This window comes from Oncorhynchus nerka, linkage group LG7 (assembly GCF_034236695.1).
Source record: "Oncorhynchus nerka isolate Pitt River linkage group LG7, Oner_Uvic_2.0, whole genome shotgun sequence".
Lineage (NCBI taxonomy): Eukaryota > Metazoa > Chordata > Actinopteri > Salmoniformes > Salmonidae > Oncorhynchus > Oncorhynchus nerka.
The window spans coordinates 32,549,032-32,567,687 of NC_088402.1; the positions used below are offsets into that span (position 1 = coordinate 32,549,032).

Consider the following 18,656-nt stretch of genomic DNA (forward strand, 5'->3'; position numbering starts at 1 on the left):
AGTATAAGGCTGTAACGTAACAAAAGTCCAGGTGTCTTAATACTTTCCGAATGCACTGTATGTGAGTTGGTCATGTGTTTGGAAGTAATCTCGTGTTGATAATGAGTGGGAGTGGTCGCTGCAGGAGGGGTGTGAGGAGAAGGGGTATTAAGAGATGCCCCTCGGGAGGAAGTCGGCTTTAAGTAAACATGTTCAACAATTAGAATGTCTTAAAATAGAACGTCCTAAAATACAATAGATGGAGAATCAGATCTCAACGGTCTCTTAAATTAAATAGCCTGCCACACTTCTGACAGGAGATTCCACACACTCGGCATCCGTAGCCTGTGAGGACACGCAGTGTTCAGCTTCATCATCAAAGTGCTTCTCTTTCTCTAGCGTTAATTGATGGCCTCGAGTAACTTCTACTAACGAGGAAAACCCGAAACTTTTTCTAATTTAACTCCAGTTAATTGGAAGCCCGCGGAGAAATCAGCTCCGGCCTGGAGAGCTCTTGGTGGGCGCAGCTGAGCCGGTAGTCACCACGCGCCTAACAGGAGACATGCACCAGGCTATACCGGTATTTCGGGTTTGCCTGCTCCGGGTTTCTAGAGAAGGTTATACAGTGACAATGCACGTTTGTCCTGAGGCAGAACCCCACGGCACTATTCTAAGAAGGGAACATTTGAAATGAAACCGGTAGTTAATGTAGATTTATTGATGACGAGTGTCCCTTCCAGTCACCGTTTTGGGATAGTTTTATCTTTACCATAATTCATGGCAATATGATCCGATATGAGGAAAGGAATCGGTAGTGAATAATTCCGCAATGGACAGGAATTACGTTGTGCACAGTGTTAGATCTTTGTTGAGTTTTGCCTGGGTTTAGATCCCCAGAGCGCGAATCAAGTGAGTGAGTATACTTTTTTTCTCCCGGATCCTGCGCTGTGTGTTCCTCTCCTCGTGTATTTTATCGAGGACTCAGCACAACACATTGTGAATCAAATGGAAATGACTTCTGGCGATGTCTTATATTTCTGAGCTGTATTTCTCGATTCCACACAGTCAATTGATTATGTACAAATGGGGGGATGGTTCGTTGTTAAAAATAGCCTGACACTTAAGATGAGGTAGCGAGATGAACAGGTTGGTGCTTACTGAAACTTACTGGGAGCAAATGCGAAAATAGTCTATGCTTCACCCGCATCCAACCTCTGTTGGATCGGTTAATTTCTCTTTAAATCTTCCAGGAAGATTTGGACAGAAGAGCAAATACCGCATCAAGCATTTACAGATTCACAACAAAAATAATCGAACATTATTTTTGCCATATGTGTTAAATTGAATTCGTAAAAAAAAACGTTGACTTTTCGATAAGAAGACAACAGAGGAATCTAGCAGCTGCTTGTTGATGGCACTACGCGCTTGGAGGACTTGGTTTGGGCAGGTTTTGCGCAGAGTGTCTAGGCTGCAGGGCTCGTGGTCCCGGCGATCGAGCAGTCTCCTGTGTCTCTCTGCGAACCCGGAGCAGGATTTTGGGACCTGTTACAGGGATCACACACATAGCAGTCTCCACTACTGCTCTTCTGTCCACCGCACCCACAGTCACCAACACGCGCCAGTCTGTCCCTCCTCTTTCAGCCGCTGCCAACGCTTTCCCGATTGCTGCGCAGCCTTCCCGGGGGATCGGAGGGGACATGAGCCCCTCACTCGCCGGTTCCTGGTGGTCATGAAGCGGCAGAACGTGCGGACCTTGTCCCTGATCATCTGCACGTTCACGTACCTGCTGGTCGGGGCCGCAGTGTTCGATGCCCTGGAGTCAGACTTCGAGATGCGGGAGAAAGAACAGCTGGAGGCAGAGGAGAAGCGTCTCCAAGGGAAATACAACATTAGCGAGGACGACTACCGCAAACTGGAGACCATCATTATGGAGGCCGAGCCCCACAGGGCCGGAGTTCAGTGGAAATTTGCGGGATCTTTTTACTTTGCCATCACAGTCATCACCACCATAGGTGAGTCTGCAGTCTATAGTCCATGGAGATTTAATTGCGTACCAGCATTACGCACAGCCACTGTGTCAATATAATGTCATTCATGCGGAGATTTAAAGTGTAGACTACAGCCTAATCACAGTCATGGGCCGTGGATGTTAGGTGGTTAGTAGGCTACAATTTAAATAGTTACTATATCACTTACAACACTATATAGCACAACGAATTAAAGTCAACACAGCATTATGCAGAGATGTGTTTCACTAAACTTAGTCCAGCAACAGGTAGTCTATACCCACTACCCGGTATTAACCCTTAAAACCTGTCCCTTATGCAACATCAATTGTTTTAGAAAAGTAGGTAAAATGTGGTTTTCGCTAAATAACTCCGGTATGTTAACAGGCGAAACCAAATGATGACGCAATAACAGTAAAATGCCACCTGTGTACAATGTTTCTGCACATCAACTTTATAGATCAGGGGAAAAAAAGGCATCACTACAATCAGTAGCAACAACATAATGTGTCTGTCTATCTAGATAAACTGACAATTTCCATTATAGATTTCAGCAGCTCATCAATTTAATGAGAAAAGATCAATAGCCTACACGAAAAGCAGTCCTCTAGGCTACTATGTATGCAACCATTCCCTCGAGTACCACAATGCACCATCAAAGTAGGAGTGGCCTACCACGCCACTGAGATAGGCTTGACCACATTTTTGGAAACCAAATAATGATAAGCCTACATGTACAATGATGTCAACTGCACGACTGTTGCTGCATCTGCATTGGTTACCCCTGTAGACAACATGTTTTAATCCATGATTTAATGGCAGACCATGCAAGTGGTAGGTTACAAAAGGCTGTGATTGATAACATGTCAACACTATCTAAAAAACTGTGGAGGCATCAGTATGTTTACATTCACACTAAACACTCGACATTAAACTGATTATGGCAGAAGGCCGAATATTGCATTACACTGCTTATCTTAATCAGTGTAAGGTCATAATCGAAGTAAGCGTACACCGATTAAAACACCTGGTTTTCTGAGCAATCTTTCCAATTATTATGATATGTAAACAGGTTCATCGAGGTCCCAGCGGTCAATTTGATCTGCGCATGTGCAAGCACCATTAAGTGAGTTAAGTGAGTTCGGAAAAGTATTCATCTTATAAGTAGTTTTCACATACAAACATTATATGTCTGAACTCAGAATCAAATAGTCTTTGCAAAAATAACATGGACACTGTGGTAGAACGTTTGTATTGTTTGGCGATGTTCTGCAATTATCACATGTCTCATCAGTAGCCTGCTTTCAGATGTGTCCATGTAAACAGGATTAGTTGGGAAATCGTTATTTTTGCAAAGTATGTAAACGTTTTAAACAAACTATTATATTAACCGTTACAGGCAATAAAAATGGCATTATTGTGTGCATTGACTGGGAAGTAGCGGGGGTGAGGGTGTTGCAGCACTCCTTGAAAAAAAAAAAAAAAAAAAAAATGAATACAAATTATCTTACTTAAAAAATAATAAAACAGTTATTTCACAAAAGTAGTGCGCTGGGCCTATACTAGTCCACCCCCCCCCCCCCCCAAAAAACCCCATCTTCCTATGATTGTGTGCATGTAACCTTAACTGAAGTTCGTTCCATCAGCTGTTGCTGCAGCTTGAACATGAGCTGTGCTGCACTTGGTGCTGAAAGGACAGCTCGTTCTAGCTCCTGTGAGCTGCGCTGCACCTGGTGCTGAAAGGACAGCTCCTCTAGCTCCTGTGAGCTGCGCTGCACTTGGTGCTGAAAGGACAGCTCGTTCTAGCTCCTGTGAGCTGCGCTGCACCTGGTGCTGAAAGGACAGCTCCTCTAGCTCCTGTGAGCTGCACTGCACATGGTGCTGAAAGGACAGCTCCTCTAGCTCCTGTGAGCTGCGCTGCACCTGGTGCTGAAAGGACAGCTCCTCTAGCTCCTGTGAGCTGCGCTGCCAACAACCACATCATGAGGGATGATCTGCAGTTGGCCATACACCAGCTGGCCATACATATTATTCCAAGCAGGCCGAATAAAACGCCCATAACCCTTTCTCGGCCAAACGATCAGATCCTTGTCTTCCAACGAATTGTATCCTGAGGTATATCCACTTTGATAGAAGAAAACATACAAAAACAGATGTACAGTATATATGCTATAGGATATACGTGTAGAAAATACCAACGGAGTCAACAGGCGTACTGTAGGCTATAGGCCTACAACTTTAGCACATATTCAGAGTAGCCTGGTGCCTTTAATGTTGTCCTTTGCATGGCCTTTATTTAGCTTAGGTCCTCAATGAACATGCTAGTTTCTTGATTGAAGTGGTATTGCCAACATTACAGTGAAAGGTCTAGCTGGATTTGATCTCCGCCATAATATGGAAATATCTTTAAGCAAACAATCATTTTTAAGGTGAATCAGCATTTCTATAAAACAAGACAAAATCACAATGGTCTTTGTGAAGGACCAGAAAAATACAGGCAGTAGATTAGAGAGCATTGTTTCTACACAGAGAGGAGGCACACAGCATTGTTTCTACACAGAGAGGAGGCACGCAGCATTGTTTCTACACAGAGGAGGCACACAGCATTGTTTCTACACAGAGAGGAGGCACACAGCATTGTTTCTACACAGAGAGGAGGCACACAGCATTGTTTCTACACAGAGAGGAGGCACACAGCATTGTTTCTACACAAAGAGGAGGCACACAGCATTGTTTCTACACAGAGAGGAGGCATACAGCATTGTTTCTACACAGAGAGGAGGCACACAGCATTGTTTCTACACAGAGAGGAGGCACACAGCATTGTTTCTACACAGAGAGGAGGCACACAGCATTGTTTCTACACGTAGAGGAGGCACACAGCATTGTTTCTACACAGAGAGGAGGCACACAACATTGTTTCTACACAGAGAGGAGGCACACATCATTGTTTCTACACAGAGAGGAGGCACACAGCATTGTTTCTACACAGAGAGGAGGCACACAGCATTGTTTCTACACAGAGAGGAGGCACACAGCATTGTTTCTACACAGAGAGGAGGCACACAGCATTGTTTCTACACACAGAGTTTCTACACACAGAGGAGGCACACAGCATTGTTTCTACACAGAGAGGAGGCACACAGCATTGTTTCTACACATAGAGTAGGCACACAGCATTGTTTCTACACAGAGAGGAGGCAGACAGCATTGTTTCTACACAGAGAGGAGGCACACAGCATTGTTTCTACACATAGAGGAGGCACACAGCATTGTTTCTACACATAGAGTAGGCACACAGCATTGTTTCTACACAGATAGGAGGCACACAGCATTGTTTCTACACATAGAGGAGGCACACAGCATTGTTTCTACACAGAGAGGAGGCACACAGCGTTACACACAATGTTTCTGTACTAAAGGTTCACATTTAGTACACTGGTAGGCCTACATGACTTCATGGACGTACAGAGACATTTATGTTAGAATAGACATATTTAACCTGTCGATCAGACCTGGGTAACATAGGACCCGTAACAAGTTTAATAACACGAAGACATTAACCCTTTTTAGGCCTACATTACTCGAAAATTAAGAGTGAATGTTTTATTATTTGTTTTTGAAATATGTTGCTGTCTGATGTAAACCTCGCAAATACATTTTCTAAAAACATTTATTGAAAGGAGTAACTCCCCTCAATGTACTCGGAACATTTCATGACTCTACGACCAAGAACATCTTTTCAAAATAGCATCTGAAGTTTCAGAATTGTATTTTCGTTAATGGGGATATATATACATTGTTTTCCAATTCCTGAAACGTTTCTGGTTTGGAGACAACAACCAATATTCATTTCCCCCAAGCAACTTCTGATTAAACTGCATCAAAGACCAGAGTGGGTGGGCTTTAGACCTACATTAAGGAAAGGGGCATTTAACCCATCCCCTCTGAAGCAGAGAGGTGGGGGGGGGGACACCTTCTACATTATGGACACCATCTACACATGATATTATTCAACACGGGCACATAACGGTGCAAAGGAAACTAAGGCACTAGGCATGTCTTCAGATGTGCCTAGCAACACTTAAATGACTACTGGAGAGTGAACATGACCATAGTATGCTTCCATTGTATTGTGTATGTTACAGCAGCTAACAACACTAAAAGAGCATGCATTTGAATGTGCTTTTAGAGTTGTAGCTACATGTATGATGGACTGTTCAGGTCTATTGGTTTATTTGTCCATTTGAATGTGAAACGATCCCTTTAGAGTTTGGCCATATTTCCGTTGTTTGTTTGTCAGCTTATATCATTTAGGATACATGTTCAAAATCACAATTGAATTACAGCCTACAGTAGTGGATTTAATACCACTGTTTTCAGCAGTGACATATTGAGACTGTGCTTTCCCATGAGCTATAAGTGCTGTAGCCCTGAAAGAACAGCTCCTGGCATTATCACCTGGTTAACATGGTTTATGTTTGGCTGTAGATTGTCTCTGCTTGAGTTATAATGAGTTTACCTGCCCTGGCTCATATGTGCTTTCCTGGTTTCAACAGATGGTGAAGGGGTTTAGGTGCCTGTTATGTTTGAATAATGCAGACATGTTTAAACATACATTCTCCCATCAATCAGATATTATTCCAATCTTGCTATAGCCTACACTGTATAACCATCATATCAAATTGTATTTTTCATATAGATTGTAAACAACAGGTGTAGATTAACATTGGAATGTTTAATTACGGGCCCTTCCCAGCAATGGAGACGGAAAAAGAAATAGAAATAATAGAAAAATAGATAAATATGAACACAAGGAATAAATACACAATGAGTAACCATTGGCTATATTCACGGGGTACCAGTACCGAGTCCATGTGCAGGGGTGCAAGGTGATTGAGGTAGATATGTACATATAGGTAGGGATAAAGTGACAGGATAGATAATAAACAGTAACAGCAGCAGATGTGATGAGTCAAAAGAGTGCAAAAAGGGTCAGTGTAGATATTCCGGGTAGCTATTGGTTAACTATTTAACTACCTATTTAGCAGTCTTATGGCTTGGGGGTAGAAGCTGTTCAGGCTCCTGTTGTTTCCAGACTTGGTGCATCGGTACCGCTTGCTGTGTGGTAGCAGAGAGTTGGGTGGCTGGAGTTGTAGAACATGTGGGTCCTGGGTGTCAGGGAGCTCGGCCCAAGTGATGTACTGGGCCGTACGCACTACCCTCTGTAGCACCTTGGTGTCGGATGCCGAGCATTTGCCATACCATGTGTTGATGCAGTCAGTCGTGATGCTCTCAATGGTGCAGCTATATAACTTTTTTTTAATCATGTGTGGACCATGATAATTCCTTAATGATGTGGACACATGAAACATGTGACACATTTATAACCTAAACGTCAGTGTTTAAATTTAATTTGTTCTCATCTTAACACAGGAATTTACAATGCGAGATGAAATATGACAGTCAACCTTTTCCAGTCAACTTCCAACCAGGAGAACCCCTAAATCTCCTAAGTGTTCAGATTTTAAACACTAGTGTGTACTTTCCCATAGTCCTGTTTAGAGTGCATTTGGTCATTATAAATAGATGCCTTTTATTCAGATCAGTGTGTCACATTTCAGCACAACTGAACAGGACATTTGATTCAAGAAATCTTTCAATCGCATGGTATTGTTGTTACTCGACTGTGCTGACTTCAAAGATGTGGGAGGGGTCCATTATCATATTTCCCAGCATGCTTTGTTGCAGATTGATATTTAGAACAGTTTATTTTAATACTGCATCTGTGTCCTCATGCACATTGATTGATTCATTGATCGTATACTATACAAAGATAAATCACTTACATTTTTCTAAACTAATCAAATCTTTTTATTTATTTTTTATTTTACCCCGTTTCTCCCCAATTTCGTGGTATCCAATTTTGTGGTATCCAATTTTGTGGTATCCAATTGCTACTATCTTGTCTCATCGCTACAACTCTCGTGCGGGCTCGGGAGAGATGAAGGTTGAAAGTCATGCTTCCTCCGATACACAACCCAACCAAGCCGCACCGCTTCTTAACACAGCACGCATCCAACCCGGAAGCCAGCCGCACCAATGTGTCGGAGGAAACACTGTGCACCTGGCGACCTTGGTTAGCGTGCACTGCGCCCGGCCCGCCACAGGAGTCGCTGGTGCGCGATGAGATAAGGATATCCCTACCAGCCAACCCCTCCCTAACCCGGACGAGGTCTGATGTGGCCCATGAGCCAGTATTTGTAGACCATAATGTCGAGGATAACTAGGCCATAACTAAAGGCCTCATTAAATATATAATATGTGGTCATTAAAGGGTTTATTTTTAATTTAAATAAATTCAATTAGGCAGTCACTTGAAGAAGGCTTCAGAAATATAATTTATTGAATGCAACAATCATGTCTGTGTCACTAATAAACACAGTCATGGGTGGGTCTCGCACATCTCGCACATTCCACACAAAAGACATGCTGGGAAATATGTAAATACTGCTTTACACCCTGTTAAAACAACACAGTGTTAAGTGTTGTATAAAGGTGTGCATGTGTTTAAAAAGTGTTACAACGAATAAACATGTTCTGGTGTTTCCAATCTAAACGCTGCGACGCGTTTTCGTTGACATTCTAAATGTGCGTTTAAAAAGTGTTACAGAAAAGTGTTCAGATTCTTAACACTTGGTTTTACAGTGTATCTAGATAGGTAGGTATGGAAACTAATTATATACAATTGCTTTTAAATGGTACTTACACTGTAAGAGATGCGTTCCATAAAGAAAGAGTTTATATGGACAATGTAGCCGTTTTGACTTAACTATTTTTATTTTCTCCATCAAAACGTTCTAAGCATCTGTTCCATCACGTTAAAGGTCCAGTGGAACCTGTTCAACACAGCTTTACAGAGGCTACAGAAAGCAGCTCCACTTACCCATGCATTATAAAGTATGTCATAACCCCATGAGCCTTTCAGAAAGTACCGTATGTTCTCCTACAATCCAGAAGAAGTAGAAAATATTCCTGGGGATGCATTCCACCTTGTGGAGGCGTGGAGAATGAAGGTGACATAGCCTACAAACACTCACATGCGCACAAGCAAGGCATGCAATTACATAGGCCTAGGTCATGATAATGATAATGATTGTGCATAGATAACGGTTTTAGTCATTATAAAGCATGTTGAGTTTGTTTATTTTGTTTCTACTCTAACCACCCTCGGGCCTGATTGGAACCCCGCATGGGCTGGATCCGGCCCGCAGGCTGTTTGTTTGACACCCCTGCCTTAGGTGCAGACTGAGACATCCCAAGGAAAGTAAATGGTACGGGGAGGACTGTGCCTCATGAAAACAGAGGTCAACAGTATGAACACAACATCCTTTTCTTTTGTAAAACTTTTTTTTGAACTGTCTGTAATGTAGTAAAGGACCCGGGCCAGTACAGTGAGATTACATGTACAGTCTATACATTTATTATTGTACTAAGTGTTTCATCAGTGGATCAGCCCATGGCTATGTATGGCTGTAAAGTGTATTGATGACTTGAGTCATAATGAGTCCACCTGACCTGGCTCATACTCAGCCCATGGCTATGTATGGCTGTAGAGTGTATTGATGACTTGAGTCATAATGAGTCCACCTGACCTGGCTCATACTCAGCCCATGGCTATGTATGGCTGTAGAGTGTATTGATGACTTGAGTCATAATGAGTCCACCTGACCTGGCTCATACTCAGCCCATGGCTATGTATGGCTGTAGAGTGTATTGATGACTTGAGTCATAATGAGTCCACCTGACCTGGCTCATACTCAGCCCATGGCTATGTATGGCTGTAGAGTGTATTGATGACTTGAGTCATAATGAGTCCACCTGACCTGGCTCATACTCAGCCCATGGCTATGTATGGCTGTAGAGTGTATTGATGACTTGAGTCATAATGAGTCCACCTGACCTGGCTCATACTCAGCCCATGGCTATGTATGGCTGTAAAGTGTATTGATGACTTGAGTCATAATGAGTCCACCTGACCTGGCTCATACTCAGCCCATGGCTATGTATGGCTGTAAAGTGTATTGATGACTTGAGTCATAATGAGTCCACCCATGACCTGGCTCACCTGACTCAGCCCATGGCTATGTATGGTTGTAAAGTGTATTGATGACTTGAGTCATAATGAGTCCACCTGACCTGGCTCATACTCAGCCCATGGCTATGTATGGCTGTAAAGTGTATTGATGACTTGAGTCATAATGAGTCCACCTGACCTGGCTCATACTCAGCCCATGGCTATGTATGGCTGTAGAGTGTATTGATGACTTGAGTCATAATGAGTCCACCTGACCTGGCTCATACTCAGCCCATGGCTATGTATGGCTGTAGAGTGTATTGATGACTTGAGTCATAATGAGTCCACCTGACCTGGCTCATACTCAGCCCATGGCTATGTATGGCTGTAGAGTGTATTGATGACTTGAGTCATAATGAGTCCACCTGACCTGGCTCATACTCAGCCCATGGCTCATGCTTTTCTGGTTTCAACAGATGGGGAAGGGGTTAGTTGCCTGTTATGTTTGAATAACACTGACATGTTACAAATATTCTCCAATGAATACATCTTGCTATAGCCTATCTACATAATAGTTATGGAAATTCAATTATACAGAGGTTATTGCACTGTAAGAGACACGTTCCAAATTCAGATAAAGAAACAAACTATTTGTTTTTCCATCAACACATTCAGCAGTAGGATGAGTCACATGACTTGACACTAACGGCTTGCCATGTGAGGGGTTAAAAAAACAACCTAAACACAAATGGTGAATGTTATGTACACAAGGCTGATAATGTTGTCTGTAGGTGTTAGTGCCGGCTGGATAGACATCAGAAGGGCAGAATGAACCTCTCAGTGTGTGTGTGTGTGTGTGTGTGTGTGTGTGTGTGTGTGTGTGTGTGTGTGTGTGTGTGTGTGTGTGTGTGTGTGTGTGTGTGTGTGTGTGTGTGTGTGTGTGTGTGTGTGCGTGCACAACATAGGTGAACAAAGTAAGTTGATACCCACAACTCTGGATACAGAACTGTCATATTGTCAAATTGATGTTGAGAAGTCATTCGAGTGAGAACAACAAAGGCTTTACTGTAGGAATCTGGCTCTGCTCATTGTGTGTAATAAAAACAAATCAGAAACTGTAGAATTATTCTCTGAACTTGACAACTTTAACTACAGTTGATATTCAAACAAAGTCATCATCACCATCATCACCATCATCATCATCATCATCATCATCATCACCATGGCCACCAACACTGCTAACTGCTAGTAATCTATAAATAGCTTGTGATCGTCCAGATTTAGAAGCTGAGGTGAGATGAGCGCATATGAGAACAGCTGTAGCCGAGTTAGAACCCTGGTTGTTGCCGTGGAGACGCTGCGTGCCATGTCGTCGTGGTGATTCTGCTTCTGTTTGCAGGTCTAATTCACATTTCCACTCTGTCCACATTGGCTTGGGGGTTGATTCCACTAATTCCTCTGACTAATTGCTCGGAAAGTGAAGACTTTTCTTGGCTCTGTACATCAGCGTGTGAAGAAAGACTGCATAGGCAAAGGGTGCTTTTGTAATGGATGTGGTTCCGATGGTGAACCACACTCTTATGACTAGTTCACCAGAGACCTAAGGCCTTGCATTAGCTGCACAGAATACGTTTTAGTTTTACAGGCTAACACAGTCCTGTGGTGGGCAGAAAGTAGACCCAGACGTCTTGCAGAACTGGGGTCTGACTTGCTGAGTCTGTCATGTACAGTCCAGGGAATGCAGTACAGTGATGGAATTAAGCGCAGGTTACTAAAGAGGCTGTGATGTGTACGTTATTACAGGCTTCATCCCAAATGACAGCCTATTCTCTAGTTACTGCGCTACGTCCACCAGGGCCCGTATGTATCCTGGGGTGGGAAAACACTTCTAGAGCTTTTCTCTGTAGTGATTTCGGGCCTGCGATTAAATCATGCCTTTGAATTGGTAATGGGGTACACTGGTGAAACGTGACATGGACACAGAGCATTAGTCACAAAGCACTATCTTCAAAAGGCACTAAATGCATTAGTCTAATAGGCCTTTTACATTTCTTTCCCACTAATTCAGAGCAAGAAACATGGCACTGCTCAATCAAAATTGAAAAAGCTGTTGATGTCTTACTGGATTTACAGCTAAGTGTGAAAACGGTGTGTATAGATTGACATCATTCAAGGCAACAATATCTTTAAAGCTCTAATGACGCTGTGTGAGATGAAAAGCTCCCATTGCCTTGTGTGTGTGTGTGATGTGTGTGTGTGTGTGTGCGTCTGTGTGTGTGTGTGTGTGTGTCTGTGTGTGTCTGTGTGTGTGTGTGTGTGTGTGTGTGTCTGTGTGCGTCTGTGTGATGTGTGTGTGTGTGTGTGTGTGTGTGTGTGTGTGCGTGCGTGCGTGTGTGTGTGCGTGTGTGTGTGTGCGTGTGTCTGTGTCTGTGTGTGCGTGTGTGTGCGTCTGTGTGTGTGTGTGTGTGTGTCTGTGTGTGTGTGTGTACACCTGAGCGTAGGACAGGTGCACTGACATTCTTATTGCTCTCAGAACAATAGCTTTCATGGGAGCCAGGAATAAGCTCTTTGAAGCGCTGTGTTGCTGTTGTGTGTCACGACTAGTTAGATTCTCCAATACAAACACTGCCCACGTCTTTCTACCATAACAACAACTACTGGACCTAGAAAGGTCTGTTCTGGGTACAGTTGCTGCAATAGACATGGGTTAAGCACTGTCAACATTATCAGCACAGTCTGATTCACTGTCAATTAACTACACTCTTAGAAAAAAGGGTTCCAAAAGGGTGCTTTTGCTGTTCCCATAGGAGAAGGCTTTTTGGTTCCAGGTAGAATGCTTTTTGGTTCCAAGTAGAACATGGAACCCACATGGTTCTACCTGGAACTGAAAGGGTTCTACCTGCAAACCAAAGGGGCTCTATCTGGAACAAAAAAAGGGTTCTACCTGGAACCGAAAGGGGTTCACCTATGTGGACAGCTAAAGCACCCTTTTGGAACCCTTTTTTCTAATTAGTGTAGTTGAATGACAGTGACTCAGACTGTGTTGATTTTCTTTAAAGGGTTCTCTTCTGGGGACAGATGAAGAACCCTTTAAGGTTCTAGATAGCACCTTTGTTTCTAAGAGCTATGTGGAGTTGACCTCCGCATAGCTGCGGGAAGTAGGGGTGCTGAGGGTGCTCCAGGAAAAGTAGTGCACTGGGCCTTTACTAGTCCTGTATTAGCGGACAGATATAGCTGTCTGTAGCACAGGGAAAATATAAATCATTACTTGTTTACCTTGGCCATATCTCTATAGACCCTATGCTGCTAATTTGTGCAGGAGAGAGGTGATGTGCCATATGTATGACTGATGGAGCTACACAGCACCAGCTGATTCTCTGGCTGCATCTGAAATGGCACCCTATTCCCTACATTGTATTGTGTAATACACCCTATTCCCTACATTGCATTGTGTAATACACCCTATTCCCTACATTGTATTGTGTAATACACCCTATTCCCTATCGGCCCTGGTTTAAAGTAGTGCACAATATAGGGAGCCGGGTGCCATTTCGGCCTCTATGTCTCATCTGTCTGCCAGCGTGATGGTAGCATCTAGTGTGGAGAATGATGACAGTGGACACTCACTTCTCTGTCTGCTGCCAGCGGGATTGACAGCTCTCGGTAGCCAAAGGCACTCCACAGCTGGACTCTGTCCCTCCTTCCCTACTTAGCTGTCATTTCCTACAGCCACATCAGCCGGACCATAACGTTGACAGTGATTGTTTGGGATGTGTGTACTTTGTGTGTACGGTGTGTGTGTTTGTGTGTATATGGAAGGGTGTGTGTGCCTCAGGGGCTGTCATCTCCAACCACTGTTGACAAAGATCGTTTGGTGAAGAGTTCTGTCAATGGGGTAGTGTGGTCTTGACAGTGATTGTTGTTTGGTACTGTGTGTGTGTGTGTGTGTGTGTGTGTGTGTGTGTGTGTGTGTGTGTGTGTGTGTGTGTGTGTGTGTGTGTGTGTGTGTTGTGTGTGCGCGTGTGTGTGTGTGGTTCTGCAAATGGGGTTGTGGCAGCACATTTTTGGTGGGGTGAGGTGTGTGTTTGTGTGTGGTCTTGACAGCAAATGTTTGGAGATTTTGTTTAGACGATATTGGTTACTTTGAGGAGTAGAAAGATCCCAGAGACTCCTGGGCCCGTATCCACAAAGCACCTCAGAAAAGGTCTCAGGAATCCTGTTAAAACCTGAGTGTACAAAACATTAGGAACACCTGCTCTTTCCATGACTTAGACTGACCAGGTGAATCTAGGTGAAAGCTATGATCCCCTATTGTTGTCACTTGTTAAATCCACTTCAATCAGTGTAGATGAAGGGGAGGAGTCAGGTTAAAGAAGGATTTTTAAGTTTTGAGACAATTGAGTCATAGATTGTGTATGTGTGCCATTCAGAGGGTGAATGGGCAAGACAAAACATTGAAGTGCCTTTGAATGGGGTATGGTAGTAGGTGCCAGGCACACTGGTTTGTGTCAAGAACTGCAAAGCTGCTGGGTTTACATTCTCAACAGTTTCCCGTGTGTATCAAGAACGGTCCACCACCCAAAGGACATCCAGCCAACTTGAACACAACTGTGGGAAGCATTGGAGTCAACATGGGCCAGCATCCCTGTGGAACACTTTCGACACCTTGTAGAGTCGATGCCTCAATGAATTTAGGCTGTTCTGAGGGAAAAAAGGGTGCAACTCACATCTTTGAGATGGCATTTCTGACCAAAAACACATTTTGCTAATTTTTACGTTCAAACGGCTCTCCTGTGAAGTCGTGACTTGCGACATACGCTTAGTTTCCTGAAACGGGTCACAAGTAGAGTCCATGCCCCAACAAACTGAGTCTGTTTTGAGGGTTAAAGGGGGGGTGAAACTCAATATTAGGACGGTGTTCTTAATGTGTTGTCCATTCAGTATATCAACACATTCACCATTCCCGTTTAACAACTTTAAATCGCTCTGACACAGTTGGCATCAAATCACTCGCTGATAATGTTGCATAAAATGTTTGAAAGGTCTATCATCTTATCGACTAAAGTCAATGTTATCATAGTCCCTAGATGTCTTTACTTCAGGCATTTTTTAAAGTGTTGTTGCCCTCCAAAAGGATAACTTGAAATAACATGATGTAGGTTAATTATATAATCCAAAGAAAAATATGTGATTATTTATTGGCCTATGTGGTTATAAGCATGATCATGTAGGCATATCATGTGGAATGGGGCTCATGCGTAATCCTTTTTAGATTATATATGGATTGATCATATAGACATTTCTAAAACATTCTTTCAACAACTCCAAAGCAATTGCATGTAGAGGGTGAACCACTGACTGCTTTCTCTATTATCAAGATACCTGCTGGTAACTCAGCTCATGAGGTGTCCTAAATATCTGTCGACTAGGTGGGACTCTTATGACTAAAGAGGCTTCATGCATAGCCTTTATTTTTTACATGTAAGAGTAGGAGTAAAATGTCTCTATTCTCAGCACTTAACACACATTTTCTAGTCTGAGATGCATTGTGGATATGTCCCCTGGTCTTCAGAGCCTTCAGTGTAATGTTCACATGGTGAGGATGCTCTTGAAACTCGCAGTGGGCTGCACAGCGTGTTGCGTGTTTCATCAAACTCATTTTTCATGTTCTATTCATTTAAGTATCAGCCCCATTTTCAAAGAGCAGCTTGCATGCGAACATCTATTACCAAAGGAGAGCTCCTCCTGTGTTTCACTTTGTGCTGAGTTTACAGCAGATATAGTTCTCTTCATCACTGTCTGCGAAATAGAGGTTGTGAAGAAAGTGTAGCAAAATGGCTACTGCCTGTGCAGACATTTTCTTCTGAAAACAGGAGGTATCTAGAGTACCTGTGTGGGGAGTTTCTTGTACTTTTTTACATGTAATATTCTCCAATGTATTTTCAATCACATACTTTCAGTATGCGCTAGTGTTGGGCTAGTTAATGGCATTACTTTTTGGTGAGGGGTTAGCTTTTAGGCTTTGTTCTATCCAATCCAAACAGTGACTTTGTTGCAACAAGCCCCAAAACACCTTGTCATTCTGCATACTGTGGTGTGATAGGGGTGATTGGGCTCTTATACAGCTTATTTTGCATTATATTTCTAATTTCTATAAAAAGCCTATATTGTTTAGGCTACAAAATAGTTAAATGGACAAAGTATGGATTTTTTTTTTTTTTACAGCTGTTCTTCAAAACACACTTCGAATCACTAGAAGTACTTTTGCCGATTCAAATGGACATTTATCATTGCACATTTGTTAATATGTATATATTATTATTTATATTAGTATTTGTATTATTATACATTTTTATTGTTTGTTTTGTTTTATTACACTTTGCATATTTCTGGTCTGCTGTAATTCTTTGTCATTCTGCATCATTAATTAATGTCAGATGAGAGGGATTACGTTCATTAGGTTCTCCAGCCCTAGTTTTAGACTGTGAAAGTCACACTATCATTTGATAACAACTTATTTCCTGGTTCTCATATTCATACAGTGCCTTGCAGAAATATTCAAACCCCTAAGATCTTTTCACATTATTGTGCTACAAAGTGGGATTCCAATGGATTTAATTATCTTCTTTTTTTTTGTCAATAATCTACAAAGAACACTTTGTAATGTCAAAGTGAAAGATTTTTGTTGTTCTGTGTTGGATAAATCATAACTAGGCAAGCCTAAATGAGTTCAGGAGTAAATGACATAATATGTTACATGGACCCACACTGTGTAATAGGCGTTGGCATGATTTCTTTATAACTAACCCTTCCCCTGTCCCCCATACATAAAACATCTGTTAAGGTCCCTCAGTCAAGAATTGAATTTCAAGCACAGATTCAACTACAAAGACCTGAGAGCTTTTCAAACGATTCATAAAGAAGGGAAGTGATTGGTAGATGGGTAACAATAACACATCCGACGTTGAGTATCTCTTTAAGTTATGGTCAAGTTAATAAGTATGCTGTGGATTATGTATTAAACCACCCGTACACATCTAAAATACAGTCGTCCTTCTGAACTGAGCTGACAGGAATGAAAGAAAAGGAAATGGCAAGGGGGAGACCTAGTCAGTTGTCCAACTGAACGTATTCAACTGAAATGTGTCTCCCGCATTTAACCCAACCCCTCTGAATCAGAGAGGTGCGGGGGGGCTGCTTAACCGACATCCACGTCTTCGTGCCCGGGGAACAGTGGGAAACTGCTCAGGGATGTTACCATGAGGCCATTGGTGATTTTAAAACAGCTACAGATCCAACAACATTGCATTGACTCCACAATAATGACCTAAACGACAGAGTGAAAAGAAGACTTGTCACGGCCGTCACAGGAAGTAGACCAAAGCGCAGCGTGGTTAGCGTACATATTCCTTTTATTTTGAATGACTCCGACAAAACCATACAGTAACGACTGTGAAGCTTAAGTGCTATGTGCCACAAACAAAGTTAACTTCCCACACTGAAAGGAGGGAAAGGGCTACCTAAGTATGGTTCCCAATCAGAGACAACGATAGACAGCTGTCCCTGATTGAGAACCATACCCGGCCAAAACATAAAAATACAAAATGATAGAAAAGAAAAACATAGAATGCCCACCCCAAATCACACCCTGACCAAACCAAATAGAGACATAAAAAGGCTCTCTAAGGTCAGGGCGTGACAAGACCACAAATATACAGAATACAAATATTCCAAAACATGATTGTTGTATGCAACAAGACAATAAAGTAATACTGCAACAACAACAAAAAACACAGCAAAGGAATACACTTTTTTGCCTAAATGCAAAGCCTTATGTTTGGGGAGAATCCAACAACACACTGAGTAATTGCCTCCTTATTTTCAAGCATGGTGGTGGCTGCATCATGTTTTGGGTATGCTTGACTTCTGAGATTTTCAGAATAAAAATAAATGGGATGGAACTAAGCACAGGCAAAATCCTAGAGGAAAACCTTCAGTCTGCTTTACACCAGAGACTGGGAGAGGAATTCACCTTTCAGCAGGAGAATAACCTACAACACAAGGTCAAATGTACACTGAAGTTGGACAGGGTAGCCTAGTGGTTAGAGCGTTGGACTAGTAACCGAAAGGTTGCAAGTTCGAATCCCCGAGCTGACAAGGTACAAATCTGTCGTTCTGCCCCTGAACAGGCAGTTAACCCACTGTTAGGCCGTCATTGAAAATAAGAATTTGTTCTTAATTAACTGACTTGCCTAGTAAAATAAAGGTAAAATAAAAAAAAAAAAATACCAAGAAGACAGTTGCTGAGTGGCCAAGTTACAGTTGACTTAAATCTGCTTGAAAATCTATGGCAAGAGCTTGAAAATAATAATGGGAAAATATTTCACAATCCACATGTGCAAAGCTCTTAGTGACTTACCTAAGAAGACTCACAGCTGTAATCAATGCCATGTGTTTCTAACATGTATTGACTCAGGGAGCTGAATACTTACACAATTACTTTATTTTAGTCATTTAAAAAAAATTATTCATCTTTAAAAAAAAAAATGTTTGAATTTTTCTTCCACTTTGACATTGCAGAGTATTCTGTGTAG

General features: G+C 42.4%; 1 protein-coding gene across 1 annotated transcript in view; it reads left to right on the forward strand.

Moving 5' to 3' along the window:
- The first annotated feature begins 1,390 nt into the window (after positions 1-1,390).
- LOC115132342 (potassium channel, subfamily K, member 9) overlaps positions 1,391-18,656 on the forward strand; it is a 37,306-nt gene continuing 20,040 nt past the window's right edge. Inside the window, exon 1 of the mRNA XM_029664910.2 lies at positions 1,391-1,991. Coding sequence (XP_029520770.2) covers positions 1,391-1,991 — 601 coding nt within the window. The remainder of the gene's footprint in view (positions 1,992-18,656) is intronic.